The sequence below is a fragment of the Anolis sagrei genome, chromosome 1, assembly GCF_037176765.1.
Source record: "Anolis sagrei isolate rAnoSag1 chromosome 1, rAnoSag1.mat, whole genome shotgun sequence".
NCBI lineage: Eukaryota > Metazoa > Chordata > Lepidosauria > Squamata > Dactyloidae > Anolis > Anolis sagrei.
Window position 1 is genome coordinate 122,604,615 of NC_090021.1, and position 12,354 is coordinate 122,616,968.

Here is a 12,354-nt window from a genome sequence, read left to right on the forward strand (position 1 = left end):
GCTTAACATACATATTTGTAAAATTGCACCAATATGCTTTAGTCAGAGAGGAAACCACATGTGAAGTACATATATTAAGAAAAAATGCAGAATAGGTTTGGCATGAGGAAGAGTGTGTATCAAAACACACACATATTTTATTCATCCTCTTATCCTCCTCAATTTCAAAAGCTGTTAGGAAGTAAAGACAGGAAGAAAATGCAGGTGCAGTTAGAAGAAATACAAGGGAACCAACATTGGGAGATTTTCAGATACTTAGATTTTCAGACTGTGGCCAGGAAATCAGAAGACGCTTACTTTTTGGGAGGAGAGCAATGTCCAGTCTCGATAAAATCATAAAGAGTAGAGACATCACACTGGCAACAAAGATCCGCCTAGTCAAAGCCATGGTATTCCCTGTAGTCACCTATGGATGTGAGAGCTGGACCTTAGGGAAGGCTGAGCGAAGGAAGATAGATGCTTTTGAACTGTGGTGCTGGAGGAAAGTTCTGAGAGTGTCTTGGACTGCGAGAAGATCCAACCAGTCCATCCTCCAGGAAATAAAGCCTGACTGCTCATTGGAGGGAAGGATACTAGAGACAAAGTTGAAGTACCGTGGCCACATCATGAGGAGACAGCAAAGCCTGGAGAAGACAATTATGATGGGGAAGGTGGAAGGCAAAAGGAAGAGGGGCGGACCAAGGGCAAGATGGATGGATGGCATCCTTGAAGTGACTGGACTGACCTTGAAGGAGCTGGGGGTGGTGACGGCCAACAGGGAGCTCTGGCGTGGACTGGTCCATGAGATCACGAAGAGTCGGAGACGACTGAACGAATGAACAACAACAAGATGCAAATAGTCCTTTTGTGATGCATGTATTATCTGTGATCCATTCATGTGGACTCCACTATGATTTTCTAATTAGGAAGTCATCAATAATCCTACATGAATCTTTTTGAGTAGGATGAATTAAAACAACTACCAGTCTGTACAAAACCTTACTTTCAGAGTACAACTGCATTTCCAGAGTAAACAAATTATAACTACTGTACATATAATGAGGTCCTCTTTGCTCCCCTGAGTCAGTAAAGTTATGGACTGGAATTCATTCAGGCAGGTACAAATGCATAATCTAGAGTTACATATTTGCATTCACAATCCCTATGCAAGGCAAGGCAAAGTTTATTGATTAGTCCACTGACCATATCAACAGTAAAAGACAAAAACAAAGAAGTACACAAATAGACACTAATCACTATCCTAAAACTCCTGTAATGGTGAACTAACATACATTAAAACACAATTAAGACTTGAATATGCTAAACGTCATTAAAAATATCATAATTAAAATGCCAAGGTAAAACTTCATATTACAAAAGTTAAAAATGAAGGTTAAAACAGAAGTTAAAATAGACCAGTTATTACAATACCAATCCAGTTCAAATATCTGTGTCACCCCTACAGTTTACCCCAATCCCTATGCATTTTTCAATTTAAATATCTAGGGGCTGTGAAAGTTCTCCTTACCAGGCAGCTGCTGTTGTGAACATTAGGTTCCTTTGTACATTGGGAAGTTGCTGGGTAGAGGGAACCTGCTTCTAATTATCACACATGGAAGGAAACATCATTTAGGTGCTTCCTGATTGACGGGGGAACAGACCCTTGTTGCTCACACCAGTTGTTGCCAAGAATACAAGGTGGGGCTGTAATCAGAATTTTGTACACTGATCCTGCTTCAAACTTGTGAACGGAAGATACAGTTAATATCATTGGTATTTTCAACAAACTAAAGATCATATATGAGGACCAGATGTTTAAAAAGGGTTTCTTTTGGACCGCAGGACCTCAAATCACAGATATTAATTAGCATAGAACTTTCTGTATGATTTGCCCTTTCTATGTGATTCCTTCAGTCAAATCTTCCTGCAAAGGTGTTGATTCCAGTGACAGGGAAATATGCAGCACAGATTGTTTACTATAAAATATTGGAAGCCACTTTTTGTCATTTAAAAAAAACAACAGGTGTGAAGTTGGTACTGAAAACTGGGTTCAGTGCAATGATGCTCCTGTAAAAATCTGCAAGTATCCAGTGACGGGGCTGTTTGAAGGACGCTCCTATGTGTTCCGTGTGAGGGCAGTCAACCAGTCTGGCATCAGCAGGCCATCCAGAATCTCTGAAGCAGTAGCAGCTCTTGACCCCTTGGATTTGGAGAGACTTCAGAGTAAGTGAGATGCAAACAAAGAGTGTTTGGGTTGCTGTGAGTTTTCCATGCTGTATGGCCATGTTCTAGAACTATTCTCTCCTGATGTTTTGCCCACATCTATGGCAGGCATCCTCAGAGGTTGTGACATCTGTTGGAAACTAGGCAAGTGGGGTTTATATATCTGTGGAAAGTCCAGGGTGGGAGAAAGAACTCTTGCCTGCTTGAGGCAAAGAGTGTTTGCTTAGTATTGAGTCAATCTGCAAGCCTTAAGGCCTTACTCCATTGAATGCAATTGCTGATCCAAGTTACAAATATAAAACTATGCAATACAAAACAACTTATTTCAACAGAAATACAAAATCAAAGCAATGTGATGCAAAGCAAACTGACAAATATGTGTAACTAAAAGTATTCAAGATAATAAGATAATAAAACAATATGAAATGAAAACCTTGGAAAACAAAGTGGTTTAAAATTTAAAGACAGCAAGAGAAGGACTAATGCACAGATGTTCAAGGAGGCAAGTGTATGGAGCAGCAAGTGAAAAGGGGCAGAGTTGATTCAAGTGAGAGAAAAGACTAGCAGCTGGATTTAGGCCATATTGTATACCTGAGCCTATACTTTTTTGTTTTTACATTTTTTTAAATGTGAACTCCAATCTAGACTGAAAAAGCTACATACCCGGAGTAGAGGTTTCAACTTTTCTCCTCCCAGTGCCCTCCTCTACTATTTGTGTTTGTGTTTATAAAGCTTCATTGGAGTCAACAGATGAAGTTTCTTTTCCGTAAAACATTACTATGTGGGTTACACAAATTTTGGTTGGGGATACTTTGGGAGGAAGGGTATTCTGTTTATAACAATCCATAATACTGAATAGGAATAGCTAATTAAGGTACACCAAAATGAATGTATTGTTTATTAATTGTAATCTTTCAAAAATATAGGTGCTTTCAGCTAGTCATATAAAGAACTGGTTTTTGTTTTGATCTTCAGCTATTCACCTGGATGAAGGCAAACAAATTGTAATCTATAAGGATGATCTTGAAGGTATGTTACTTGTCTGTTGTGTTGCCTCTGTACATCTAAACCGGCCTCTTCTGTTGTAATTTTGTGTTGCTTTGCCTGTTTTCTTCTGCTCTTCTCTCTGCAATTTTCTCTTATGTAATTAATTTTATATAGACAAATTAATACAAAACCCACATACAAACTAATAAATCAAAGTTAAAAACACCTTTTATAGAATAAAAACATATTACTATGCCATTCTGTACATCAAAAACATCAATTACATACACTCTACATTATCTAATCTAAGGGCTTTACATTCTCCATCTGATGGTTATAGACTCTCAATTTTCTATACCTATTAAATGAAAAAGAACCAGTGATACACTCTTTCCCCTCATAATAACACCCTTCCAATTGAAAAAAACCCCCCTAGTGATGGAGTTTTGACTCCATCTTTGCTGAAGGAACACAATTAATTAATTCCCTATTATTTTAGGTTTACTTTCTAGAGCAGTGACTCTCAACCTCTGATCCTCTAGATGTTTTGGACTTCAACACCCAACAATCCCAGCCATCTTGCCAGCTGTTAGGAATTGTGGGAGCTGAATTTTGAAACAACTAGAGGACCAGAAGTTGGAGTCCTTGTGGACAACAAGTTAAACATGAGCCAACAATGTCATGTAGCAGCTAAAAAAGCCAATGAGATTTTGACCTGCATAAATAAAAGCATAGTGTCTAGATCCAGGGAAGGCATGCTATTCCTCTATTCCAGTGCTTCTCAACCTGTGGGCCCCCAGGTGTTTTGGCCTACATCTCCCAGAAATCGTAGCCAGTTTACCAACTGTTAAGATTTCTGGAAAAGGAAGGCCAAAACATCTGGGGACCCACAGGTTGAGAACCATTGCTCTATTCTGTCTTGGTCAGGCCACACTTGAAATACTGTGCCCAGTTTTAGGCACCACAACTTAAGGGAGATGTTGACAGGGTGGAATGTGTCCAGAAAGGGTGACTAAAAAGATCAAGGGTCTGGAGAACAAGCCCTATGAGGAGTGATTTAAAGAGCTGGGCATGTTTAGCCTGCAGAAGAGAAGGCTGAGAGGAGACATGATAGCCATGGATCAATAGGTGAGGGGAAGTCATAGGGAGGAGGGAGCAGGCTTGCTTACTGCTGTCCTGGAGACTAGGATGCAAAACAATGGCTTCAAACTACAAGAAAGGAGATTCCACCTGAACATTATGAAGAACTTCCTAACTATGGAACTCTCTGCCGTGAAGTGTGGTGGAGGCTCCTTCTTTGGAGGCTTTTAAACAGAGGCTGGATGGCCATCTGTCGGGGGTGCTTTGAATGCAATTTCTTGCTTCGTGGAAATGGCTCATGAGGTATCTTCCAACTCTATGATTCTATTCTATGATCAAAGGTTGGAAACCCCTGGTCTAGAGTAAAGTATATGCACACAGCAAACTTTGGAGGAAGTAGAACTTGGAAACAAATTTAAAACTTAAGCAATACAAAGTTTTGAATCCTGGAGTGGCAATAGATTTATGTAATGTGAGCAGCTACTGCACCGTGGAATTACATTATAGCTGGAGTAGTGTTCAAACTGTCACAATTTTCAACAGATTTCTGGCAACTGTAGGTTGTTGAAGAATATTGCAGCAGGGGTGGGCAAGTTGGTATCCCCCAGAAGCTTTGGAATATGTCTTCCATCAGCTTCAGCCAACATAGCAAATGGCCATGGATGATGAGTAGCCATGATCATTTACCATTGTGACTGGGACTTCTTAGTCCAACCTGTCTGGGGGAACATCTAATTGCCTTCCCCTACCCATTAACCAAGGTATTATTTCAGGCTGTGTGTATTTGTTTTCTCATATCAAGAAGCTCCTTTCTGTTTTTCCAAATAGGACGCCTACAGAGATAGAAATTTCTAGAGTTACATGATCACAATGCTGTTTGGCACGTCCACTCTAAAACTTAATTGTTTTTTGAATTCTTACTTTTAGTGTCAAGTTTGTACAGCCAAGACTGCATCTAAGCAATTTTAGGCCTGGGACTTCATTTTCTGTGCATTGTTTCAGCTGTGAAGCGTACAACTGACATCTTTCTTCTCTTCAATCCACTACCATTTCATGCTCTCCAGCTGCTTCTGTTTGTCTGATACGTTCAAGCAAAATGACCCAAAGCAAAACAAAGAAATGACCAACACAGTAGAAAGAGAAAATAATAGCAAGTGTATGTGCAGTTTCACTTTGTTAAATCACTAAAATCAGGGCATGTTGCTATAAAGCAAACTGGAGTTTGCTTTTGCTGTGCTGATAATACCATTTGAGAATCCAGGAAAATAGTTTAAAAGTAAAACAAGGATAGTTTAATGAGCATTCATAGCCAATGTACATGTCAGGATGATAAGATCTGATGTTGTATTGAAATAGGAAAGACAGGATGAGCGATCTGCATCTCTCTCAGCATGCTCCTGCAGCCCCCAATCCCAATACTAGGCCAGTTTGCTCCAGCTCCTTTGCCCGTTTCTCTATGGAGCTCTAGAAACTGGGTCCAAGGCATGGCCCCAGCTGCACCAACTGATTAGGTTTCACAACAGAGATAATTATGACTAATGGTGGCTATCCTTTTAAAAAAAATGTTTAGGTTCTATGTATTATCGAAGGCTTTCATGGCTGGAATCATTGGATTGTTGTAATTTTTTCGGGCTGTATGGCCATGTTCTAGAAGCATTCTCTCCTGATATTTCACCTCCATCTATGGCAGGCACCCTCAGAGGTTGTGAGGTTCTGTGTCACTTTAGGTTTCTTCTCTCCTTATAGTGAGTCACTGTTTCTGCCAAATATCCTACCTGGTGCTCAAGGCAATTTCACCTATAGTTTGACAATTTTATTTTGCCTGTATAGTCTTGTCCCATTGTGTTTTGCGGCTAATATGCCAAATGTGAATTGTATATATTTTTAAGCTCCTATAAGTGGACTGCATTTTCTTATTGCATGTCCATATTTTCAGGACACATTTAGCTGCCCCAATGTACCATCTCCTCTCATGGCTTATGGCTGCTCTACACTGCGGATATTAATATGCCATGCTATAGGCATTGTATCATACTATACCAGACATGGGCAAACTTTGGCCCTCTAGGAGTTTGGACTTCAACTCTCACAATTCCTAATAGCTGGTAGGCTGTTAGGAATTGTGGGAGCTGAAGTCCAAAACACCCAGAGGGCCAAATTTAGCCCATACCTGTACTATACTCTGACTACTTTGAGTTTCAAGCCCTCGTTGTACAGAGGAAGGAAACAAGGCGGAGGAGGATGTCACCTCACCTATTTAGCATTGTTATTTTTGTAGCAATTCATTCCATTGTCTTTGTTTTACCCTCTGGTAGAGTACATAGAATGGGATCCAAATATTCCCAGGGTGCTGTGGACAGACAGATGGACTTCAAGGCTCTGTCTGCTACTGATTGCCAGTTTCTGAACTGGTACTTGTTGAGAATTGGAGAACAAAGGCAGTGAGATAGAGCGGGTGGGGGGGGGGGGCATTTCATTCCTATGCATGTTACATTGGTCCTCATTGTCATTCCCGGGGTATAAGAGAGATTTCTTGCATGATGTTTCCTCCCCCCATGCTTTACCTGTACTGTTTCATATTTAATGGCTGTGATCTCTCATGCAAATTCTTCTCCTTGCTCATATTTTTTCAGGGGCAGAACTGTAGGGCTCCTGTCTTTGATCAATCCTGTCTTGCATTTGCATAAAGCACAAAGACTTTATCAAGCCATTTAGTATAGCAGATTAAAGTGATTCAAATGTGATCAAAGTAAAGCAAAGAAAAAAATCTTGTGCAATGAATGCACAAGGATCTCCTCTTTTTTTCCTGATTTTTTAACATGAGCTGTGGAAAATCAATGCTGCACTTTTAATTGGCCTGGTTGGGTTTTCTCAAAATAGAAATGACGCAGCCATCGGAAACTGTAAAGCTTATGTTGAAGCCCTTAACAGCCAACCAATGCACTCTAGCAAGGGAGTTCAGCAAGACAAACTCTCACATAAGCGCTGACCTGGGAGGTTAATCTGGCATTTAACACTTACTGAGTTTATTACTCCTCTAGGCGACATTAAGATTCCAGGACCTCCCACCAACGTACACGCTTCAGAAACCAGCAAAACATATGTTGTACTCAGCTGGGATCCACCTGTTCCCCGTGGCAAAGAGCCATTATCATATTTCATTGAGAAGGTACTGTGCGATATAGTTGCATTTTGCTGTAAGCCATTTCATGGCCACATAACCATTTCATTTGAAATCATTTCCTCAGCAAAACAATAAAATTAACAAGCACGGGCTAGGCAATGAGGACATAGAAAGCACCATATCAATAATAGGAGGTTTGGGTTGCATATATTCAAATGGGCAATGAATAACAAAACTTGAAAAATAAAAGTTATGTTTTATGTAGGATTCAGACTGTTCACAAATGGTGACTTGTAGTATTACAGCTTATTTGTGGTCTGGGGCCTTTTATCATGTTTCTGTTGAAAGAGGGGAAGGTTCTTTTAACCATTACCTTAGAGTAGGGCTTATAATGAACCGTGGGTACTTTCTTTCATTCTTAAGGCCATTGCCATTTTGCTGTTGCATTTGATGCAAATGAGTGCAGTAGCAACATCAGTTCATCCACTATGTTATTCCCTCCACAAAGTGGTAGACATGTTGTCATTCTGGAACACCGTGAAGCGATAATGGTGCCTAATGCCTATCCCTTTCCCCAAAGTTGACAGTATTGGGGAAAAAATTGCAAGGAAGAATATGTGTGTCCTTCCAATAGACAAATTCCTGAATTTTCTCAGGAAATAGTATGTCTTCTGAGAAATTTCACTTATCTGTTGCTTGGTTACTCTTGGTTATAATGACTACAGGGTAAGTGTCCTGTAGGCACTATTGCAAAAGTGTTCTGCTTTTCAGCGACACATAGTCTGTGGGTTTCAGACCCTGAACAGCTGAAAGTTCCTATTGACCAATGTGTGGGAACATCAGTAATCCCTAATCAATTGCTAGTGCTTAACCGCCTATTTTCTGTTACCATGCCCAAGTGAAAGAGAACTTCCTCTCTCCATGACAGATTAATAGGAGAAAACACTAAAATGCTTAGGACTGGGAGTAAGTCCCATTGAATGCTGGCCTTATCTGCACCAGGCTGCTTCACTAGGTGTAGCTCTGCCTTAGAGCAGCTCCAGATTCAGCATGCTCATGCTAAATCTGAAGTCATTGTCTGGGGCCATTGGAACAGTTCACATTTTGACACTGCTGTTCCTAGGTGGCCATGGTGCTCTGTCTGATTTCCTTGCTGTTATGGGTGACCCTGTTATGTCAGACTGGGCCACCCATGCGAGCAGCAAGAGGTATGGGAGGATGATCATCCTTCTTGCTGATCATGTGGGCACCCTTTTTTGACATCAGCAGAAATCTGGGAACAGCCAGGAGCCAACGCAGAGCTCCATGGTTGGTTAGGAGCACGAGCAGAACCGGAAAGTTGTGCAGATAGGGTGGAATATAAATAAAGTTATTATTTATTTATTTATTACCATTCATCCCCTTTCCCTGCAATGATGAGCTCAGGGAAAGTGTGATAGTGCTGGTGTCCAGTCAGGACAACAGATTGGGCTGAATTAGACCCCATCCTAATGCCCAGATTGCCCTGAATACTCTAGAGCAGTGATTCTCAACCTGGGGTTCCCAGATGTTTTTGGCCTACAACTCCCAGAAATCCTAACAGCTGGTAAACTAGCTGGGATTTCCGGAGTTGTAGGCCAAAAACATCTGGGGACCCCAGGTTGAGAACCACTGCTCTAGAGTTTCCAGTAAACTTCGGAGTATCCTCCACCTTTTTCTTAAAAACCAGCAATGTTAGTTTAAAAAACCTGCAAAACCCACAGGAAATCAGTGTGCTTCATGGAGATAGCCAGTGGCCCATTCCGATTGAGTCAATTTTGGAGGGCAGATATAGACAAGCTCTTAGGTAGTAGAGATTACTTCTAAAAAGTCATCTGAGGACCCTTCCATACAGCCCTATATCCCAGAATATCAAGGCAGAAAATCCCACAACATCTGCTTTGAACTGGGGATATCTGAGTCCACACTCAGATAAAATGGGATTTTCTGCCTTGATATTCTGGGATATAGGGCTGTGTGGAAGGGCCCTAAGAAACACAGCATTGGGAACCTGTTTCATTCTATCTTTATTGGGACCTCGCTCCAAGCAATGTATCCAATGTTATTTCTCTGTAATTTGCCTTAAACAATTTCCAAACTCCCTGAAACAAAAGCCTTTGCTTGAGGAACATCTTTTTCAACAGTCTTGCAAACAACACCAATAGTCACTCTGCTTTTATATTTCTATTATTATGTCAAGCTTCGCAGAGATTCAACTACCACAAGGTAAAGGAAAAAGATTATGTTATATTGGATTTGGCAGCACAGATCAATGCTTTGTGATTTTGTATCAAGAAGATCGCCAACCAGAAAGCTGGCAGCTCTCTCTCTAGAAACAATAAGGATTTATGTTCATGGTTCACCAGTTCACATATTTTGAGAACCTCTGTCTACAGCTCTCTCACAAAATACTTACAGTCTCTCTCACTCTTTTCTTTTATATATATATACAGTCTGTTGTTGGCAGTGGGAGCTGGCAGAGGGTCAATGCTCAAGTGGCAGTGAGATCTCCGCGCTATGCAGTGTTTGATCTGGCTGAAGGGAAACCGTACGTGTTTCGCGTATTAGCAGCAAACAAGCATGGTATTAGTGATCCTTCTGAAATAACGCCTCCCATTCAAGCACAAGAAGGCATAGGTGAGAATGCTTTTAAAACCCCAGCCTTTAGCGAATATGTTGAGTTGTCACTATATTATTTTGTAGTCTCTTACTGCACTGCTCCCATTTACTGATCAAAAGCTTGGTCCCAGAGCCATATTTTTAGTTTTTTCCTGAAGGTCAGGAGGGAGGGGGCTGATCTAATTTCACTGGTGGGAGAGTTCCACAGATGAGGGGCCATCACTTAGATAGCCCCGTGTCCCGTCCCCACCAGTCATGCTTGTGAAAGGGGTGAGACCTCCCCCAACAATCTTAGCCTCTGAGATGGGTCAGAGAGGGAGATAGATGAAAATTCATATTCTACCTAACAAAATAAACTACAATATTCAAGAATTTTAAAGTTGTTTACCTGTCTAAAGACAGATGGTTGTTGAAATATCTGGAGAGCCACATAATTCCCAACCATGCCTTAGACACAGAGAGTGAGTTGAATGTATGTTAACATGTCTAGAAATAATTTAATGACACTTCTCTGTGGCACAGTTGTTCCATCTGCCCCGGGACGTATTGTGGCGACCAGAAACACCAGGACCTCTGTGATTGTACAGTGGGACAAACCAAAGCATGAAGAAGACCTGTTTGGCTACTACATTGACTGCTCTGTTGTGGGATCGAATCACTGGGAACCGTGTAATCATAAGCCTGTCAAGTACAACAGGTAAGAAAGGTCTCGTTGGTATTTGCAATATTAAAAGCTACATCACTCCTGCCCTCCTGCCCTATAACTCAAGAAATGAATATGCCTTTATGGTAGCATCTACGCTGTACCATTAATGCAGTTTGTCACCATTTAAACTGCCATGGATCAATGCAATAGAATTATGGGAGTTGAAGTTTTACAAGGTCATTAGCCTTCTCTGGTGCCTCACCAAACTACAAGCACCCTGTGGCAGATAGTGTCCAGAGTCAGAGCTTCTTGCCCTCAATTTCTTTCAGGTTTGCTGTGCATGGCTTGTCTACAGGAGAGAAATACATCTTCCGTGTGAAGGCTGCCAATGCAGTGGGAATGAGTGAAAATTCTCAGGAATCTGAACCTATAACAGTACAGGCAGCTCTCAGTAAGTGAAAATGTGCAAGGATTTAAAAGGATTTTAAAAAGAGAATCATCAAACCATTTTGGGATCCATTGTTACTTGCATGTATTTTAGGGTTGCTCTATGTTCTTGAAACAGGCAGGTAGCTTAAATGCATGCTTATATTAATTCATTTTTAGTATTTGTTCATCACTTGGTATTATGAAATGTTTAGGCAGTCCATATCAAAGTGTAAAAATAATAAATTGCTAAGTAATTAAAACATCAGTCAGTACAAGGCAGAGAGCAGTGGGAATAATAACTGATTTTATGACTGAAATACACCTAGTTATTAGTCTGATTTTATTTCAGACAGAAACAAGCAGGCTCTTGACAAGAACATTGTTTCTTCTCCTCTACGTTCCCAGGGAAAAAAATGTCCACGTCTGAAAGTACTTCTAACACTGCTTCTTATGTAACATGTAGACAGATGTTCCCTCGTTATTTGTTGATGTTTCTGGAAGCATTTGCGTCAACTTAGCATGATGACTTTCCACAATGCCTGGAGTTTCCCTATGAGAAATGAAAATGAATTTATCATTTATGAGGAAGTGACGTTCCATTCAGATCGGTTCACTTGGTTCTTTATAGATATTTAGTATATTGCCCCTGAATTCGATTTATTTAGATAGAAAAGGCAGCTAGTAGCTCAATGTTTTCTGAGTGTAGTATTTTGCCCACCCACAAAGAAATAACGCAATAAGACAACTGAGTTGGGATAACTATGGGCAACTTTTATTGAATTGTTACCTATTTAAACTTTCTTCATGAACCGCAACCAACTAAAAGCGGGGGTTTGAACTTGATGTTGCGTAAGCCAAGGCAGTGGCCAACTCAGACCCACTCTTCAGCTGACTTGGGCAAGAAACCTGAGTTCCCCGCATAACTCACCTGAGTTATAACCAAGATAAGTCTTGGGAAATTGTAAAATAAGAATTCAAAACCCCAGCTCAATGTTTTCTCTGTGTAGTGTTTTCCGGAGATGATGATTTTTGTAGTCTTATGTCAGCTTCACATTCGCAGAACATAGAATACTATATCTAAAAAGTGATGGGGTAAAATTGTTTGGTTGAGCTTTTCCTAGCTTTTAATGCCCTTAGACCGTAAACACTTGCTAGGGATAAGCTCCACTGAACACAGAGAGACTTACTTCTGAGTAAACATGTATAGGATTGCACTGTAAATTTTTGTGTGTGTCAGGAGTGGCTTGAG

General features: G+C 40.6%; 1 protein-coding gene across 2 annotated transcripts in view; it reads left to right on the plus strand.

The window, feature by feature from the left end:
- Positions 1 to 12,354, plus strand: part of MYOM2 (myomesin 2) — a 96,613-nt gene that overhangs the window by 43,858 nt on the left and 40,401 nt on the right. For both annotated transcript variants that reach the window (XM_060788523.2, XM_067468299.1), the window contains 6 exons: positions 2,003 to 2,202; positions 3,178 to 3,231; positions 7,311 to 7,438; positions 9,865 to 10,048; positions 10,553 to 10,727; positions 11,006 to 11,127. In XM_060788523.2, coding sequence (XP_060644506.2) covers positions 2,003 to 2,202; positions 3,178 to 3,231; positions 7,311 to 7,438; positions 9,865 to 10,048; positions 10,553 to 10,727; positions 11,006 to 11,127 — 863 coding nt within the window. The remainder of the gene's footprint in view (positions 1 to 2,002; positions 2,203 to 3,177; positions 3,232 to 7,310; positions 7,439 to 9,864; positions 10,049 to 10,552; positions 10,728 to 11,005; positions 11,128 to 12,354) is intronic.